Source organism: Eschrichtius robustus, chromosome 16 (assembly GCF_028021215.1).
Source record: "Eschrichtius robustus isolate mEscRob2 chromosome 16, mEscRob2.pri, whole genome shotgun sequence".
NCBI lineage: Eukaryota > Metazoa > Chordata > Mammalia > Artiodactyla > Eschrichtiidae > Eschrichtius > Eschrichtius robustus.
Window position 1 is genome coordinate 23,116,253 of NC_090839.1, and position 21,180 is coordinate 23,137,432.

At 41.7% G+C, this 21,180-nt stretch overlaps 1 protein-coding gene across 1 annotated transcript; it reads left to right on the forward strand.

The window, feature by feature from the left end:
• Positions 1-660: 660 nt before the first annotated feature.
• DSN1 (DSN1 component of MIS12 kinetochore complex) lies at positions 661-15,980 on the forward strand. The gene is made up of 11 exons (XM_068524214.1): positions 661-1,007; positions 2,573-2,615; positions 2,841-3,167; positions 5,499-5,572; positions 6,224-6,296; positions 7,917-8,004; positions 11,726-11,785; positions 12,186-12,260; positions 13,795-13,942; positions 14,810-14,897; positions 15,480-15,980. The coding sequence occupies exons 1-11, from the start codon at positions 666-668 to the stop codon at positions 15,581-15,583; spliced, it is 1,422 nt and encodes a 473-aa protein (XP_068380315.1). The 5' UTR covers positions 661-665; the 3' UTR covers positions 15,584-15,980.
• Positions 15,981-21,180: the final 5,200 nt, after the last annotated feature.

Sequence of the window (21,180 nt, forward strand, 5' to 3'; positions counted from 1 at the left end):
TTTCAGCCTGGCGCCTCAGAGAAGGCTCTGAGAGAGATGAATCCTCAGCTGAGGCTTAAAATCGGAGAACTTTGCCAAAAACAAAAGGCTTGAAGGGCTTCCCAGGCAGAGGGAATGGCTTGAGCAAAGGAGTAGAAGCAATGGGGGATGATGAGAGGAGAGGCAAGCAGTTTGGGGAGGGGGTGACCTGCAGTGAGGTTACAAAGGAGAGTTCTTGAACTTTGCCAAGTATAGAAGGGACCACAAAGGGAGAACATGTGCTAGAGCAGGACTGGAAAAAGTGTGAGAGTCATGGTCCACATTTTCAGCGTTAAGAAGATAAAAGGAGGGGTGACCATGGCCTAGCGACGGAGCAGGCATCACTGCCCACCCGCTAATGCACTGTATTCCTTTGGCAAGTACCTCTCTGGACCTCTGTTCCCCATCTTAGAAAGGCTCTAAGCATACTGGGCGCAAAGGATACGCTGGTGTGACGGGACCCAGTTAGTGACTCCCTGGGCGTGGCGTAGCTGAAGAGGTGTAACATGGCAAAGTCTAGGGTGGGAAGAACTTGGACAAAGCGGGCGGGGCAACAAGTCTTGAACACCAGTTTGCGCATGCACCTTGAGGGAAGCCGGCGTTCTGCGCGTGCGCGTGCCCTGGAGGCCGGCGGCCGCCGGCCGCGCATGCGCCCTCGTCTGGCGGGAGTTTTACCGGAGGCGGGGCTGGCGCGGGTGGTGGATCGCCCAGCGGGCCCAGACCAAGAGGGAGCTTCTGCTTTGGCGCAGGGCGTGCGGGGGGTCACCCGGGGCCGCGGAGAGTGGCCTGCGACCTTGTTTTTCGGGGACGGAGGCTTTGGGCTGGACGGGTGTCGCCCTGAGGTCAGGAAGTCGCAGACGTCTCCCTGGACGCGGCCCCGCTCACCCGCGCACCATCCTCTTTGGGGTCGGACACCTCGGCCCAGCCCAGACCCAACCCGTCGTCACCCCCGACAGCGGGGACTAGGGGGGCGCTGCAGCCACCTCCGGGTAAGAGGAGAGCCGAGGCCGGGCGGCGCCTCTCGGTCGGGGCCTGTTTGCCGAGCCAGCGGTCTAAACTCCAGAACAGTGGTTGAAGGCTGGGGGTGGGTCGCAGGCCGGGGTTGGAATTTCGCCTCTGCTCCAGGCTGGCCGCACAACAAGTTTGGGCCAGGCTTTTGCCCCTCTCAACCTCAGTTCTCCTATCTGCAACGTGGAATTGATGATGGTACTTACAGAGCTGTGGAAAGGATTAACGGGATAGTGATGCAAGTAAATTGTTTGCATACACACCCAGGTCCTGGAATGTAGTAAGCGCTTAACGTGCGACAGTGATTGCTGCTATTATCCAGGCTTTCATCTGAGTGATACAGTCGTAACTGGGGCGATGTAGATCCTCGATCTCCCCCTCGTTGTTCTGTTATCTTTGCCATGTTGTCCCTTCGCATATATTCATTTCTCTTTACTAAGCACCCCGCAACGTACCGATTTCTGTTGGGGATGGGGGCGGGGGAAGCATGGACGATGTAGAGATGCCTCAGTCATGTCCCTGCCCTTTTCCAATCCGTTAGTTGTCTGTAACAGGCTCTAGAAATACAGTCTGGCCGGGGAGGCAGACATGTAAACAGACTTTACAGCCAGTGCTAGGGAGACCTAGGGGTGGAGCAGCCAACTCTGCCAAAGAGAAGTGGTGTGAAAGCTTCACACTTGAGCTCGATTGGGAAGGATGAATAAGCTTTACAGGCAATGTGTGCAAAGAGTCCAAAGTGGTGCGTGGAATGGGAGTGGCAGGAGAAAGCAGGAATGGGTACTAGTTAGGACTAGCTTCTGGAAGGTGTTGAGTACACTGGAGGAATCTCTGCTGCTGTCTAAAGAATGGATTGGAGGGAATTCCCCAGCGGTCCGATGGTTAGGACTCCACGCTGTCACTGTGAGGGCCAGGGTTCAGTCCCTGGCGGGGGAACTAAGATCCCACAAACAGCGCGGCCAAAAGTGAAATAAATAAAATAAATAAGAATGGATTGGAGAGGAGCAATGCTGCATGTAGGAAAAACCAGTGGAGAGACTGTTAGATTCTTGGGGGAGGTGGGGGAGAGTGGTAGAAATTATGAGATCTGATCTAAATCGATAACTGGAAACGGGGAAGAGTTTTAGAGACTGTTGGAAGTAGAATGAACAGGCCTTTGGATCTGTAGAATTAATCAAGGATAATGTGATTTTTTTCATGTTTTGAAGACCATGTAGATCATAATGCCATCAACTGAATTATGCACTTAGGCACTTGTTAAACACAAAATAATTGGGAAATAAGATGGGGTACATGTTAAGGTGAGTATTTCTAGTGATGAATTCTGTAGAAATTGAGAACAGGAGGTGGTGAGCTGTGCAGATGTTCTCTGGAGGAGGTGGGTGAGGTGGGGTTGGACTGGGCCTTGTCAGGCAGGTAGAATTTCATGGGGCAAAGTGGGGCAGTTCAAAGAGACTAGAAAGCACAAGGCCGATTCTGGGGTAGTAAAGCCCCAGCAAGACTGGGACTGAAATGTGGAGAACAGATCACCTCATTTTCCTGTTTTCAGGGTTCTCCCCCCAGGATGACTTCTAGATCAGAGACGGTAGAAGGTGAGTACTGTAGTGAAATTCAGTACCTCTTGGGTTCAGGTTCCTGAGCTTTACCTAAATACTTTCCTGGCTCCTGGTGGATTTGAAAGCACTTATTCATGTATTTGCAGAGATGCTTCCTCAGTGTTTCCATGATCTGGGGCATACATTTCCTTTTTCCACTTTTTTGCACAGATACTTAGTTGTGATGGGTTTGATTCTGTATTTTGACTTTTTTATAACAAGTGCTAGAAGAGGAACCAGTGGCATCTAAGACTCACGATCGTCAACTGGAATCAGATCCCAACCCTGCGGAAGCGTGTGGTAATTCGTCCACCTCCCTGGAGATGACTGAAGGCGTTTCAAAGGAACAGATTCACCTTGGCTCTAGCCCTAAAAAAGGGGAAAGTTGTGATCTCAGCCACCAGGAAGGACTTCATTCCAGGTCCCTTCATTTGTCCCCCCAAGAACAGTGTGCCCATCATCAAGACAGGAGGCAGTCCTGGCGACGAGCAAGTATGAAAGAAACGAACCGGCGGAAGTCACTGCCTCCCTTTCATCAGGGCATCACAGGTGGGGTGCCATGTACATAAAACAATGGAGTTCCAGCTCAGATAAGAGGCAGTGAGGTATGACAGACAGATAGACTTGACTTTGCTGCTTACTAGCTCTGTGACTGAGCAAATCTCTCTGAGCTTCAGTTTCCTCATCTGTAGGAGTATCCTAAGATTATAAGTACTGATGTCAAACACCTAGTAAGTATTCAGTATCATTGCTATTTATATCATGTTATTAGCTACCCACTGTAATCTATACCATGAACAGAAAATCTGATTTATGGTTGTTCAACACTCACCTCTGCTAAGTGAATGTTCAACATTCGCCTTTGCTAGAAGTAAAGATTTCTTCCTGTGGCTTTCGGCCTCATATCCTTAAGCAGAACAGAAGGTGGATGGGTCGCTACCTGATTTTAGGCTTTATAACTGAAAATGTCGCAGAGGGAAGGACACATAAAAATATCTAGGGTAAAAACCTAGTTTTTTAGACATGCTGTATTTGAATGTGATTTTGTGTGAATTTATAATAATAACATCTCAGTAAGCATTGAAGTACAAGATTTAATATGGAAAGTAACACATTTCAGGAAGACCTTACTAGCTGTGTGATCTTGAGCAGGTCCCTTAACCTCCTTTGCCTTACGGTCCTCATCAGTAAACGGGATGAAATAATACCTATTTTACGGGGTTGTGTGAGAATTAAATGAGTTGATATATAGCACAGTACTTGGCACACGGTAAATAAATAGCTCCAGTGTTAAGCTGTAGTGATTATTTTAAAGACATCACCTCACTTCCAGATGGTCTGATGTTTAGAAGGAATTCTGGGTAAAAACAGCCATGTAGCATATCAGAAAATTGCTACCACAATTAGGCTCATGCACTTTACTCCATGGACGTGCCAAGAAACTTCAGTTTCCTAAGATTGCCCTAACCTGCATCTCTGTTCCAGAGCATGTGGGCCTAAAATTCTGTGCAATAGAAAATTACCGATGCATAATAAGATTTGTTATCTCCTGGTCACTACCAGCCACTTGCCAAGTTTCTTTGGTTATAGGCAGAAGGTATCCTGTTTTTCATGACTAAAAGCAAGAAGAAGTAATCAAGAGAGGGCAGAAAAGAACTTTAAAAACACAGCCAGCTGAAGCTGGAGGGCAAAAAGACATGTATCTCTCCCAATTCTCAAAGCAAATTTCCTTTGCTGTATAATGGTTGATGTTTTTAAATGAACATAATTGAAAAAACAGTATCTATGTCTTCTAGTTGTTTGAGGATTCAGTGGCATAATTATGTAAAATGCCCGTTCAGTTCTGGCTGACTCACTGTGTGACCTTGGGCAAGTTACCTATTACCTAACCTTTGTCAAATGGAGTTGATAAGATACTTGGGGCTTCCCTGGCGGTCCAGTGGTTAAGACTCCGTGCTTCCACTGCAGTGGGCAGTGGTTCGATCCCTGGTCTTGGAAGATCCCACATGCCGGGCGGTGTGGGGAAAAAAATAAAAAAAGATTCACCCAGGTAAGATACTTGCCTCAAGTTTTAATGAGGTGTGTATAGCGTTTAATAAAATGCCTTTTAGATAGCAAATGTTCAACAAATTACTATTAATGTATCATTAGGTCATTATAGAGAGGCAGCATGGTATTAGTGGGAAAACAGGTTTGGTGATGGACTCGGGGTTGAATTCTGGCTCCACCAGTCTCTGGCTTCAAACAAGTTATATCCCCTCTGAGCTTCAATTTCCCCATCCGTAAAATGGAGCTCATAGTTTATAAGAAGATTCTTAAGACAGCGTATGTATGTATGTATGTATTTATTCATTCATTCATTCATTCATTCATTCATTCATGGCTGCACCACACAGCATGTGGGATCTTACTTCCCCGACCAGGGATCAAACCCGCACCCCCTTCACTGGGAGCACGGAGTCTTTAACCACTGGACTGCCAGGGAAGTCCCAAGACAGTGTATTTAAAGCACACTGCAGTGCCTGTCATAGAAATACTGAAATATTCCCACCTCCTTTCTTCAAATGGTGAATATAAAACATAAAAGGAGTTAAATTTTTTTTTTAATCTACGTTGTTTAGCAAGACAAGATTTTAATGTAGTACACAAAAGGTTCTTATAACTTTTCAAAGTTAGGATGCACAGATGGGTAAATGTCATTCTTTGGTGATCTTGAACAAATTAGATGTGACTATATATGAATTCTCCCTTTAATTAGAGAAGGCTGCTTGGGTTTTCTTAAGTTGGACTGCATCAAGGGGGAGGGAATTTTTCAGTTTTTTTTACTTTGCTAACTGTGTAAGTATCCATCTCCTTCAATATGGTGATATTTTATGTTAGAGCTCTGCAGATCCATCAGTGTCAACATAGCAGAAAGGAAGCGGCTGGGCTGTCTCCTGCTTTCCAGTTTCCAGGTGAGAGTCTCAGGATTGGGAAATGCTTTCTTTTTCTTTTTTCTTTTTTTTTTTTTTTTTTAAACTGTTACTATGACATCCCCAAAGAGAGATCAATACTGTGTGATTTATCGGTAAAGGGTAAAAGATATTTCTCTCTAGTGGGATTAATTTAAAAGCCAGCTTTAATCCCGGGAGCTGATCTGTCTCTGGACTAGGCTCTACCAGTCCCATCGGTGCTGCTGTCGCTGAGCACTGAACAGTCAGATTTCCCCGATCTAGTATATTTTGCTCACTGGCAGCAAACGATGGGAATTTACAGTGAGTGGAGGTCAAATCTAAGTTTAAGCAGTCATTTGAGGTCTGACTGCATTCTAAGTTGGTATTATATGGCTGACTGGTGATCACATCAGTTTAGATAAGCAAGTAATTTGTGTGAATTAAATGACCATTTTTTTTTCCTGAATCAAAAATCAAATCATATAGTCTAGGCAACAAAGAGTTTTTCCCTTACCTTTTGATTTTCTCATTTTGTTTTGTTTATATGAAAAATCTTAGGTGTAGAATTAAATCATGTTTACTCACATTTATTAAACATCATAAAATTACATGAACTCGGGACTGGCCTGGGAAATCTTGGTTGTTGTACTGAAAATGCTTTTCTTTATTTAGTTCTCTGTTCAGAAACTTGAACCTTTCCTAAGGGGCACTGAGGGCTTCAGTCTTGAAAGTTTTAGAGCCAAAGGTAAGTTACTAAGACTAGACAAGTGAGCTTTGACCTTGGTCTGTACCTTCTATGAGGGTCAATTGAAGCCCCATTCTCAGGATCCCCATTTACAGGAACTGCTGCCTCACAAAACCAGCTCCCCTCCTTTTCTGGGGAGTTGCATTAAAAAAATAAGAATATATGTTTATGAAGTTCAGAAGGTCCAAAAGTGAAAAAAGTGAGCCTTTCTTCCACTGTGACCCCAATCACAGTTCTTTCCTCCCAGAGGAAACCGCAGTCACCAGCTTCTTGTGTATCCTTGCAGAGAGATTTATTGCATTTCTAAACATTTATCCATTGAAATCAAATGAGTAAACCAGTCTACACTGTTCTTTACCTTGTGTTTTTTTTTTAACTTAATTTATCTTGGAGTTAGTTCTATATCACACTTACAGAGCTGTCTTGACATTTTAGTAGCTACATGATACACCATTTTATAAATGTACCATATTTGATTTAACCAGTTTTTTACTGATGGACTTTTAGAGTTGTTTTCAGTCTTCTACTGTTGCAATGAATGGATAATGAATACCTTTTTATACAAGCCTGTTGGCACATATTCAAGTAAAAGTAAGATAAATTTCTAGATGGGAAATTAACTAGTGTAATTATACTCTAACTAAAAGTTTAGATTTTTTACTATTGGTGATAAAAGATATTTTTTTGTACTTCTAATCTGTGTTTCTTTTTCTTTTGAAGAGGATAATAATTTTTTCATATTTTTAGAGGAGAGCCATTTGTGCTTTATTTTCTGTGTATTGTCTGTCCATATCCTTTGTTCATTTTTAAAAATTGGGATATTGGCTCTTTTATATTGATTTTGTAGGAACTCTTTATATATTAAGGAAATTAGCTGTTTGTCTGTGATGTAAGTTACAAATATTCTTTCCCAGGAATCAGTTTTCAGCTTTCCAGAAAGTAGCTATTCTCCTTACAGTGTCATTACACAATCATCCAGGTCAGAAATACTCAGTGTTACCCACTTAAAAGACCTAGAAAATACATGAACTCGGACTTAACTTAAATAGTCAGTTAAAGCTATTTATCTCAGAACTGCACTATCACCATAATTAGAGTAGATATGCCCAGGTTATTTTGATAGCTGTTTAACATATCTTTTCCCCTCTGCATTCCTCACCTGAATTTAATTGTGAACTCTTCCATATTTAAGCAGAGACCTGTTTTTACCTTATGCCCATAATTCTTTATTTGCCTCCAACATTTCTCATTACACTCTTGCCCATTGCCTGACTTCTGTAATATGTTCTTCCACCCAGTGCTAGCAGATCAAATCTCTTGAAAAGAATGAAATGTCCGTGCAGATACATCTTCTTAACTGCTTTTTCACCAGTCAAGTGTAAAAAACACTATTATAAATGTTATAAAGAGGAGTTGTCTTTCATTTTATCTATACCTATCCAAAGAAAAAAGATAAAATCTTCCTGCATATTTATACCACTTTTTTAAATGGGTGAGAATGTAACAGGGGACCCTAGAGCTGGGACCACATTAAGTATGTTATATCTTTGTCAGCAGCTCACTGTGAAAATTTATATTCTCTTTATTTTATAACATATAATTTTATTCTATTCTGTCTAGCATCTTCTCTTTCTGAAGAATTGAAACATTTTGCAGACAGACTGGAAAGTGATGGAACTCTACAAAAATGTTTTGAAGATTCAGAAGGGTAAGAGCAATTCCCCTTCTGTCCAAAATTATAATTGAATTAGGACTTTTTATTTATTTATTAAAAAAATTGTTTTTTTAATATTTATTTATTTGGCCGCACTGGGTCTTAGTTGCGGCACGCGGGATCTTTGTTGCCATGTGTGGATCTTCGTTGCGGCATGTGGGATCTAGTTCCCTGACCAAGGATCGAACCCGGGCCCCCTTCATTGAGGTTGCAGAGTCTTAGCCACTGGACCACCAGGGAAGTCCCTAAAAAAATTTTTAATTAAAGTATAGTTGATTTACAATGTTGTATTAGTTTCTGATGTACAGCAAAGTGATACAGTTACATATACATATATTCTTTTCCATTATGGTTTATTACAGGATATTGAATATAGTTCCCTGTGCTATACAGTAGGACCTTGTTGTTTATCTATTTTATATACACTAGTTTGTATCTGCTAATCCCAAACTCCTAATTTATCTCTCCCCACCCCCTTTCCCCTTTGGTAACCATAAGTTTGTTTTCTTTTTTCTTTTTTTTTTTTTTTTAAAGATTTTTACATTTATTATTTATTATTATTTTTTTTATTTTTGGCTGTGTTGGGTCTTAGTTGCAGCACGCAGGATCTTCATTGAGGCATGCGGGATCTTTCATTGCGGCACGCGGGTTTCTCTCTAGCTGTGCAGGTTTTCTCTTCTCTAGTTGTGGTGCACAGGCTCCGGGGCGCGCAGGCTCAGTAGTTGTGGTGCGTGGGCTTAGTTGCTCTGCGGCATGTGGAATCTTAGCTCCCTAACAGGGATCAAACCCGCGTCCCCTGCATTGTAAGGCGGATTCTTTACCAATGGACCACCAGGGGAGTCCCCCATAAGTTTGTTTTCTATGTCTGTGAGTCTGTTTCTGTTTTGTAAATAAGTCATTTGTGTTGTATTTTAGATTCCGTATATAAGTGATATCATATGGAATTTGTCTTTCTTTGTCTGACTTACTTAGTATGATAATCTCTAGGTCCATCCATGTTGCTGCAAATAGCATTATTTCATTATTTTTTATGGCTGAGTAAATACTCCATTGTGTGTGTGTGTGTGTGTGTGTTTGTATACACATACGCCACATGTTTATTCATCTGTCGATGGACACTTAGGTTGGTTCCATGTCTTGGCTATTGTATAGTGCTGCTATGAACATTGGGATGCATGTATCTTTTTGAATTAGAGTTTTCATCTTTTCTGGATATATGCCCAGGAGTGGGGTTGCTGGATCATATGGTAATTCTATTTTTAGTTTTCTAAGGAACCTCCATACTGTTCTCCATAGTAGCTGCACCAACTTACATTCCCACCAACAGTGTTAGGAGGGTTCCCCTTCTTCCACACCCTCTCCAGCATTTATTATTTGTAGACTTTTTTTTTCTCACCACGCAGCTTGTGAGATCTCAGTTCCCCAACCAGGGACTGAACCCAGGCCACAGCAGTGAAATCCTAACCACTAGGAGACCAGGGAACTCCCTGTAGACTTTTTAATGATGGCCATTCTGATGGTATGAGGTGATACCTCATTGTAGTTTTGATTTGCATTTCTCTAATAATTAGCGATGTTGAGCATCTTTTCATGTGCCTGTTGGCCATCTGTATGTCTTCTTTGGAGAAATAAAACTTTTTATTTTAATTAGACAGTTGTTAGACATGCACTCAACAAACGTTTATCCAGCATCCCCTATGTACCAGGCTCTTCTAGAAGCTGGAGATAAATAGTGGTAAATAATCAAACAAGATCTCTCTTCTTATACATTATAATAGGAGAGACGGTCAAACAAATACATAGAAAATAATGATTTCAGATAGTGATAATCTAAGAAGTCAGTAAATATGAGAGTGACTTGAGGGGTGGGCAACTTTAGCTAGAGTGTTCAGAGAAGTCCTCTGGTGATTTGACCTTTGCACTGAGACCTATAAGACCTGGATGGTGAGAAGGAGCCAGCCATGGAAAGCTGAGAGGAAAAGTGCTCTTCGGGTCTTCGCTAGCCATGCAAGTTGGAGATAAATTTATGTTCTTTAGCTGTTGGCAAGCAAGAATATTAGGAGAAATTTTGCAGTCGCACCCCCAAACTGGTCGTTCCTCTTCAGGGGCAGCACCCAACCCTCTACCCACTGCCTGTAACAAATCATGTAACTTGGGCTTACACTTTTGACTTCACAAAGGTCTACCTTTCTGTGGATCCTTAGAATTAACATTACTATTCAGGAAATGAAAAATATTTTAGTTCAATGTAGCTTCTCTTTTTTTTTTTTTTTTTAGCTTCTCTTTTAATACAGTATATATATATATTTTTTCCATCAGTGCTCCTTTATTGTTCTTCACTGTACATATCTTACCATGAGAGAATTACATTTATCAGGCAGCACTGAAGCTATTTATTCCCTTCTTATTCCATTAATTAAACTATAATACAATCACTTGGGTTACCCATAACCAATCTTTGGAAGATTAATATAGGATGCTATTCTTTTGCTCATATTTGGCCTCTGCAGGGTAATGAAACAGCAATAAGGTTTATGTTCCCATAACTTAATGCAGTATATTTAAGCCACAGGCTGCTGCATCTCAGCCAGAGGTGATAGAGGCTGTTTTTCACAGGCCTTGGTAGAAAAACACGAACGGTGACACACTGATTTGCTTTTGCCAGGTAGAGTACCAAGTACATCTGCAAAATTTTGGCATTTTCAATGCCTCCTGCTTTTCCTTTAGGATTAATCGCCCTACAGAGCCGAGGCAATGGTTTAAGTAAAACATATCCAACCAGTAGCTTCAGTTTAAGTGGGAATACAAGATGGTTATATGGAAAAGTATTGTTGGTTCTTAAAAGATGTTAAGGTTTTGATTAGTGGGAAGGGAAGAGGCTAAAAAACGGCGTGAACAAAACTTTGGAGATTGAAACCCTCAGATGGTTGATGCTGAATGGCATTATATGAGACAATAGATAAAGGGTAATTGGAATCAAAGTTAATGAGCTGGACAGAGCCAGAACCTTAAGTGCCAGGTTAAGGAGTTATGGCTTTTCTTCTGAATGCAGTGGAGGGTCACAGAATTTTTAAGCAAGGAAAAAAATTAAAGGAACATTTTAAGAAAGGTTAATCTGGCTGTGTGCGAATTAGAATTGGTGAGAGAAATAAATGATGAAGAGACCACTGAGAAAGCTGTTACCTGGTGCAAAAGTGAAATAGAGCCCAAGAATAAATACTTGTTGAAAGATAAATTCTGGGACTTCTCTAGTGGCGCAGTGGTTAAGAATCCGCCTGCCAATGCAGGGGACACAGGTTCGAGCCCTGGTCCAGGAAGATCCCACATGGGCACAGAGCAGCTAAGCCCATGCACCACAACTACTGAGCCTCTGCTCTAGAGCCTGCGAGCCACAACTACTGAGCCCGTGTGCCTAGAGCCCGTGCTGTGCAGCAAGAGAAGCCACCGCAATGAGAAGCCCGCACACCACAACGAAGCCCCTGCTCAGCGCTACTAGAGAAAGCCTGCATACAGCAAGGAAGACCCAACGCAGCCAAAAAAAATAAAGAAAACTTTTTTAATAAATAAATAAATTTAAATCTTCAGAAACGTTTTTTAAAAAAAAAAAAAAGATAAATTCTGAACATGTTTTATTGCCATTAAAATTATGTAAGGTGTCCATAGCAAGTGCTCTTGGAAGGTTTGTGTTAATCTCATCATCCTGTCTGTATTCTAGAAGAGCACCAGATTTGTCTCTGGAAACATCAGTGGCTGAGATGAAGGAATATATAACCAAGTAAGTGAAAATGAGTGAACCTTTGTTGGAAAATCTAAATTCATCTGGGAAAAATAACTAAACCTGGGAAAAAGGAATAGTAAACATCCTGTTCAGCGTGTCAATACTAGTATATCCACACTGGAAGTTAGACAGCTGCACACTGGGATTTTATGGGCTGTACTGATGGCCAGTTTCATAGAATGGAGTCTAGAGACTAAAGATGTGGATTTGATATTAAGAACTCATGTTTGATTTGATTAAATTAATAGCCTCTGAATTGGTCATGCTTTCTCATCCTTTTATGACCTTTTTATTCATATCTTAGAACCAGAGTAGACACCTAATACACTTATTGTTGCCCTGAGTGATTCAGAGTGAGATGATAAAAAATTAACTGAATTTTTTTCTGTTCCTATAGGTTTTCTTTAGAACGTCAGAGTTGGGATCAGCTCTTGCTGCACTACCAGGAGGATGCTGAAGAGATCATATCCAGGTTAGATCTGTGACAGGAAATAGGAAGCTTTTACCTTGTGGAATTTGATTTGAATTGATTTCAGTTCTGTTAGCACAAATTGAACGATGAATCCATTCTTAGAGGCCAATCAACTCATCAAATCCCTGTAACGTGTATATTAGCACTTTGTAAATGGAGAGTGAGGGGGAAGGGAAGGAAGAGTTGTCACTATTTTCAGTCAAAGAACAGAATTGCCTCTGTTCTGTGTCCTTGGCTGCCATTCCACATCCTGGGGGAGACAGGCACATTTCTGCCCTGTACCTGGCAACCTGGGGCTGGGCCAAGAACAGTATCAAGGGACTTCAGTGAGCACATGGCCTTTGAGCTGCAGGTATGGGAGAGAACCCTGGCCAGGGCCTTCACGGAGATACAGACATGAAATGGGTAATGGAAGATGATGTGTAGGAGAGAGAGGATCTTTGTCTGGGTCTTGAAGGCATAAGAAAATGGGTAAGTGCTAGATTTTGATTCCATTTTACCATCCAAACCAGTGATTTTAAGCTTTTTTTCCCAAACAGAATCTTAGCTAGAAATGTAACTATAAAACATTAGCCAAAATAGTAATTGCAAAAGTGGCCTCTTAGTAGAGAGGTGCTTTGAGGAACACAGTTTGAAAAACTCCCCCAGTCTAAGCATTGATGGTTATTAGTTACTTTCTTCACCCTTTAAATGTTCTATTTATGAAGATAGATAATGTATAAGATGGCAGTTTCAGAATAAAAACTTTTGATGGGGCATAGCTTAATAGTTAAGAGGAACGCTTCTGGAAGCAGACTGTCTCTATTCAAATCCTAACTACTCCTTACTTCTGTGACCTTAGGCAATCTGAAGTGCCTCATTTGAAAATGGGGATAATATTAGTTCATACCTCGTTGGGTTATTATGAGGGTTAAATAAGGTTAAATGGAAAGTGCTTAGCTGTGTATGGCACCCAGTAAGCACTCAGTAAATTGTAGTAGCTGTTACTAAAGAGTCATCATCAGTTTTCATGAACTGTCCATTATATTCAGTTTGTGGTTGTTGGGGTTTTTTGGCCACACGCCGTGCAGCTTGCGAGATCTTAGTTCCCCAACCAGGGATCAAACCCACACCCTCGGCCATGAAAGCACGGAGTCCTAACCACTGGACCTCGAGGGAATTCCCTATATTCAGTTATTTTAGATAATTGAAGTGGGCCAGCATCTCTTTGGTAAAAGATTATAGACGTTGACTTCAGGATAGCAGGCTTTGGCTTTACCCCAAGTGTAGTCCTTTTTGTAAATGGACCTTACTGTTAGGTGGAGTCAGCTAACCTTCTAGCATTTCCTGGAGTCCAGGGGTATAAAAATATTAATATTGGATAATGATCTCAGAATCTCCTGTTAGTTAGAGAGCCTGTACTTTCAGTGGGGTGGAAGAATATTGATTCAGGTTAATAAAGCCTTCTAGGAGGTTTTTTCCCTAGGTAATCTTTACTGTTTTCCCCAGAAAATGATTATAAAATTATTTGAAAGCTCTTTTGTTTTGTGTTTAGAGGATCAACTGAAACCAAAAATACTGAAGTTGAAGTGGAACCTACAGCATATCTTGGGTCTTCCCAGAGTGAAGTCCTTAATACAAAGCCTGACTACCAGAAAATATTACAGAACCAGAATAAAGTCTTTGATTGTATGGAGTTGGTGGTAAGTTGGGTCATGTTTCTTTTGTTGAGTTATCCAGATTTGCTACCTTGTCATCCTTGGAAATGAAAAGACGTGGAGAATATGCGTAATTAGATGAGATAAGAGATACTCAACTCTACCTTGGGGAAACATGGAGAGACAATGGAAGAAAAGAAACGAATAAATGGTGATAAGTGCTAATGAATCAGGTGGAGGGAGGGCTGTAGGTTGCTAAATAGAGGGGTTGAAGGTCCTGCTAAGGTTCTACTTTAGTAAGACTTGAAAGAAATGAGGAATGATCCATGAGGACATTTTGGAGAATAGTAGTGTATCAACCCAAGTATTAACAGGAAGCACATGGCATTTGATATAGGATAATTCAAGGAGAGTCTGTTTACAGAGGGGCTAAGTACAAAAGTGTGGGTTTCAGGAAACCAAAAGTAATCTGGGGCTTAGAGGCAGCTGAGCTATTACCTGTCAGCTGGAGGAAGGAACAGTTACTGTGGCACCTGGCAGGGAGTCATATAGTGGGATGCTTTGAGAGAGCCATGACGTTCAGTTGAGAGACACAGCTAACTCAAGATGACCCTTCTGGAAGCAGGCCTGGGTAAAATACCCTGGCCTCATTCAGCTCCCTCGCACTTGGCTCCCTCTTGGCCAAGCCCACCCAGAAACCAGAGGACATGGGGTGTTGTTGGAGGTTGTGCAGGTCAGCCCGCTGGGGCATAGAGCAGCGTGGAGAAGAGTGGAGTGGGGATGTCTGGCATAAGCATTCCAGGTTGAAAGAACAGCAAAAGCAAAGCTCCTGAGCAGGAGCTCGCCTGACATGTTTGAGGAGCCTCAAAGACGCCTGGACCCTTACAGTTGACAGCTGTCTTTTGTCTGCAGATGGATGAACTGCAGGGATCATTGAAGCAGCTGCACGCCTTTATGGAGGAAAGTACCCAGTGCCTCCAGAAGGTGTCAGTACAGCTCGGTAAGCCTGTCTTAAGGGGACCAGAGCTTGTACTGTTTTATGTCTCATAGCCCTTCGGATACACACTGCCCTTCAAAACATATGGTCTCAGAGGGTAAGGCCTATATCTGGTGGGGTTTCTTTTCCCCTCACAATAACTATTACGTTGTGGGTACTCAAAGTTGATGGGAAATTTGTAGATGTAAATTCCACAGAAGCACAGTAGACTGAGAATTAAATCTCCACAAACTGTGTTGTTTGGGTAAATCCAAGACTTAAGAAATACCCATTGCCTTTTTTCCCTTTTCATTCTTCAAGAATCCACTAAGTGACACTGACATTACTTACCCATCACTTTTCCTGACCACCTCCAGCCCTAAATTATGTGCTATACATACCTTCATTTCATTATTCATTGGATGGTATTGTGGTTGTAGTTGCAGCTGGCTTTCCTGCCAGACTGCCATCTCGTAGAGGGCACATGCTCTAATTTGTTGTTGGAATGCCCTTCTGTGTGTCTGGCACCGTGTCCACACAGTAAGTTTTCAATAAATGGTATTTGAATTCAATTGAAATTTATTTTTTGGCTCCTTTTCTCTGCAGGGAAGAGAAGCACGCAACAATTAGATCCTTCACCAGCTCGAAAACTGCTCAAGCTTCAGCTACGGAAGCAGCCTAGCACACGTTGCTCTAAATCTTGTCAGTGACCTTATGCAGCTTTTCTGCCACAGGATGCTCCAGAGGAGAGAAACAGGAAGAGTGCCCCAGTGCACGGCAACTGCACAGCGGGCTAAGCTGTGACATCTGCCCTGTTGCCTTTGAAGATAACTGGCTGACTATAAAGCACTTCGATTTTTTTCTTAAAATGATGGAATTTATGCATCTGAAAGAATGTCCTATAGAAACGTTTTCCAAGAATGTGCAAAGTGCTTGAGACTTCTGCTTTATAATGACCTTCAGAACTAGTGGCCCATTCTTTTAAATATCCTTTGTGATGAGAAACCTTCCTCTTGCGAAGATGTTTTTCAGGCTTTGAAACAACGCAAAGTCATTCAGGGCCAAATCCGATAAACATTTTAGGGGTCGTCCTGGTTGTAAAGGGAATGAGACTGATTTCTAGTGTGGCTTTGAAGGTGATTTTAGGATCGTGTTTTAGCATCGTGTGGATACATAAATCACATCACAACATGTCCAAACTGAAGGAAGTACCACTCATTCTCTGTATCCTGTTGTCTATAGTGTGCTTTAGCTTTTAATATTGAGTCGACATCCTAAATCCTGGATTCATGCCAAGAAGGGGTTAAGTACCTCTTTTCATTGTTCTCCATATTTGTTAATAATCTGCATTATAAGATTGCATATACTTAAAAGCGTTCCCTTGTCTTTGTGTATATTTTGAGTGTATAAAAAAATGAAAAGGCAGGGAAGGCTTAGCAGAAAATAGGATTCTTTGCCAGGATCTGGAAGTGAACAGTAGTGTGGAGATACGCCTCAGCATTAACTACCAGTAAAACACCAGCTAATTTATTGTTAGTGTCTCTTATTCTCTGATCCTCCTATTAGGACAAAATCCATTTCACTTAAATACCCAGTCATTATCCTAAGTCTTAAGCCTTCGCCTAAGCACCAGTTAGTGAGAGGTGACATCTCCTTGCTTTGACCTACATTCCTTATTCTTTCATAGGTTTGCAGAGCCCCTGCTGTATGCCACACACAGTTGTAGGAACTGGGAAGAGAGCAAAGAACAAAAACAGACTCGGGACCTCCTTTCATGACGCTCACAGTCTAGTGGGGACAAGGGAACAAGAAGACACGGAACAAGAAGAGAGCCCTAGTCCACAGAAGTGATGTTTTAGTTAACTTGGGAAGGAGAAAGGAGTTAAATAGGGCAGTTATTTGAGGTAAAAGGAGCAGCATTTACAAAGGTCTGAGGGGAGAGAGAGAAATGTAAGAGCCACGTGAGACAAAGATAATCGAAAGTCATTGGAAGGTTTTGAGAGAGGGAGAGAAGGGATCAGAGCTTTATTTTTAAAAGATCAGGGACTTCCCTGGTGGTCCAGTGGTTAAGACTCTGCACTTCCACTGCAGGGGGCGCGGGTTCAGTCCCTGGTCAGGGAATTCAGATTTTGCATGCCACACGGCAGCAGCCAAAAAAAATTACTCCAGTTGCTGTTTGGAGAACAGACAAAAGCAAGTATGTGTGGGTGTGAGAGACCAGTTGGGCTATTGTAGTCATCAGGTGGGGAATGACAGCCTGTGCTGGGAGTTGGCAATGGATGAGTGCGGGGAGTCGTCCACAGTGTCTGGAACATAGCAGGCATGTCACCTACGTGTTAAACGCCTAACTGCCACGTATTAACTGACCAAGAAAAAGTTATTTAGCCTCTTATTTGTAAGACTGGGGGAATGATAGAATCTATATCACAGGGATGCTATAAGGGTTAGATTAAATAACGTAAGTTTAGAACAGTGGTATGAATATGATGGAGGGGGTGGGTAATAGAGCAGATAATGAGATGGGAAAGCTTGCAGTTCAGTTTGGAATGCCAAACATGTCAACTAGAATGTTGGATATACAGGTGGAAAACTGGGTAGGAAAACCTGGACTAGAAATAAAATTTGGAAGTTACTGATATCTAGTTATTAAAGCCTTAAGAGTAGATAATATTGTCCAGAGTAGAGCAAGAAGGGAAACTGGACAGACCCAAGGAAAGCTTTTAGGAATCAGAGGAGTGGTGTTAATTGCCTACTCTCAGAAGCAGAATAGTATAGTGGAAAGAGTGTAGAATTTGGAGTGAATCTTCATCCTTATCCTCAATTTCCTTTCTGTGAAATGGGGAGAGATCACCTCTCTCCAAAGGTGATTGTACCTCTCCAGCCCCATTTTATCTAGTACATTGTATTACATCTTTTGTTGATAAGAATTTGTTTAAGCCCAAGGATAAGAAGTATGTTTTTGTGTCTTCAACAGCTATGCAAGATAGAGCACAGAAAAAGAATATTTAATAAGCTCTGAACATTCTATACACATACAGACCACAACTTTATGAGATAACTTCTATTTTTTGTCATTATAGATGAGGAACTCAGGCATGGAGGGGCTTAATAATCTAACCAAGAACATATAGATAGGAGTGGAGGGTCAACTAGAACCCATGTGGCACTCAGTAAATGTTAACAAATCATATAATAAAAGGCTGTGCTCAGTATTAGTTTTCCCTCTCCCCAAATTTGGTTCAGGAATTGCACTTGATGAATATTATAGACAGTTGCAGCCCTTGAGATGTTTGGTAGTATTCTTCCATTTGCCCTACTTTAGTTAAGAGACTATCTTGCTTTTAGTCAATGATACTTAACACTAAAGAAATAATAGATCAAATTATAATAAGCTCTTTCAAGGAAGGGAGTATGTCCTGTACATTTTGGTGTTTTTTAAATTTGGGTGTAATTAAGCTTAATGTAATCATTCTGGGGAAAAAAATTCCATTTCTCATGTTGCACTCTAAAAAGGAGATGGTGTGGCTGGTGGCTGTAGTAGAGGTGATACAATGGAGGACTAGGAATTAGGAGCCCTGTCTTGGATTCCAGTTCTTTTCTTTTTTAACTTTTATTGGAGTATAGCTGATTTACAATGTTGTGTTAGTTTCTGCTGTACAGCACAGTGAATCAGTTATACGTATACATATATACACTCTTTTTTAGATTCTTTTCCTATATAGGTCATTACAGAGTATTGCGTAGAGTTCCCTGTCCTATATCTAGTTCTTAAGTTACTGGTTCATTCACCAGAAACTTACTAAGCCCTTTCCTCATGCCAAACACTGTGCTAGGTGCCATGTGACCTTGGGTACCTCTCAGGGCCCATGTCAAAGGAGGATGCTATGCCCTGTAAAGCAGGGGTCCCTAACCCACGGGCCGCGGACCGGTACCGCCTGAACCATCCTCACCCCCCAACCCCCCACCGTCCGTGGAAAAAGTTGTCTTCAATGAACCCGGTCCCTGGTACCTAAAAGGTTGCGGCCTGCTGCTGTAAAGAGCTCTTAGGGGCTTCCTAAGGATGCAACTCGGCAGAATGGGAGAAGCCAGCCAGACACAGCACTCAACTCCCCTCCCTCTGAGCAGTTCTAGTTTAATGTTCTCCAGGGAGACTCCACAGCAAGAAAACTACAGTACTCCCCCCTTAACCGAGGGGGATACGTTCCAGGACCCCAGTGGATGCCTGAAACTGAAGATAGTACCAAACCCGATATGTGCTAAGTTTTTTCCTATATATACACACCTACAATAAAGTTAATTTATAAATTAGGCACATTAAGAGATTAACAGCAACAATAACAAAATAGAACAATCATAACAATATACTGTAATAAAATTTATATTTTTTTTAATTAAAAAAAGTTTTTGACTGGACCATGCGGCACGTGGGATCCTAGTTCCCCAACCAGGGATCAAACCCGTACCCCCTGCATTGGAAGCGTGGATTCTTAACCACTGGACTGCCAGGGAAGTCCCCTGTAATAAAATTTAGGTGAATGTGGTCTCTCACTCTCAAAATATTGTATTGTCTTGTACTCACCCTTCTCACAGATGATGTGAGATGATACAACCCCTATGTGATGAAATGAAGTGAGGCATTGTGACATAGCATTAGGCTACTATTTACCTTCTGACCATACATCAGAAGGAGGATAATCAAGCCATGACAGTGTCAATGGTTGGATATCAGGAGCAGACGATGTTGATGGTTGGGGATCCACGATAGATAGTTGAAGGGTTTTTTGCTGAAAGCTTTTGGAAGAACATTGTAATTGGAGTTGCTGTCTCTTTAACTCATCACAGTGTTGCTGCAGAGTTTGTAATCCTTTGGTGATCATGAATGGCTACAGTGCTTCTTTTCATCTGAGGATCATATTCCATAATTTTGAAATTGATTGTGAAATTCGAAACACTTCGGCAAGTTTCAGTAATGTCCACATTGCTGATTCTGCTTCAGTTTCTTCACCTTCCTCTTCCTCTGCAGATGACTCCACAAGTTCTTCCAATAACTCGCTTGTTAACACTTCTCAGTGGCCTTCAATATGTTCTTCCACTTCTTCATCAAGCATGTCAGCAAATTCTTCTCCACCAACTTGTCTTGCTACGTGAATGAGTTTCCTAACTTCTCCATCGAGCCTCAGTAAACTTTAAAATCATTCATGACTTCATAAGTTCTTCCAGCAGGCATTTACAGTTTCTGGTTTTAATTCATTCACTGCAGCTTTGATGAATGTTATTGTGTTGGCGATAGCGAATGATTTTCAGCACTGCTTTATGTCCAGATGAAAGTCTGCATTAATTGCTGACTAAATGTGATCATATATCAGGCGGGTGTATGTGGCCTTGACAAACCAAGTGATGCCTTGTCAAGAAGCAATGAGGTTGTATTTGAGGTAAAAATACAACTTTGACATTTTCATTTTTATAGCAGATTCAGGATGGCCAGGTGCACTGTCTTATTAGTAATAGGATTTTAAATTCCAACCCTTCCTTTTCCAAATGTTTTTCACTTCTGGAAAGAAGCATTGGTGGAACCATTTCATAAACAAGATAACTTTCACCTGATTATGTTGTCAGAATACGGGCAGATAATTCCTGGTTTTGTTTCTGAGAGATTGTGGATGCTTCATTCTGTACACAACTCCTGCCTTTAACATATGCCCTGCAGCATTGCCAATAGTAACAGAGTTAATCTGTTCTTCCATGTTTTATGACCTGGTGCCTCCTTTGCACTTCTATGAAGGTAGGTTTGTTGCCGAATGCAAGTTTGTGTGCCTGACACACAATGAGGCCAAACAAAGCCAAACGTCTGAGTTTGGAGCAGAGAAAGTTTTATTGCAAGGGCCAAGCAAGGAGAATGGGTGGCTCATGCTTAAAAAAAACCAGAACTCCCAGATGGTTTTTGGTTCTATTGGGCATCTTCCAGAAAAGCCCAGTTTCATCACATGAAGACTTGCTTTGGATGGTATCCTTTCTCTTCAATCAAATTCTTCAACTCTACTGGAAATGTGGCAACAGCTTCTGAAGCTGAATGCAGCTTCTGTACCCTGACACCAAATTAATTCTCAGAGACAGAGTTTTGGGTGAAGTAGAAAAGAATAGCTTTATTGCTTTTCCAGGCAAAGGGCCACAGTGGGCTAATGCCCTCAAAACTGTGTATCTCAACCTGGAGGGGGTAGTGAGAAGTTTTATCGTAATGGTTCAAGGAGGGTGTGATCAGCTCGTGGACAATCTTCTAACTGGTTGGTGGTGAGGTAAGTGGGAGTCA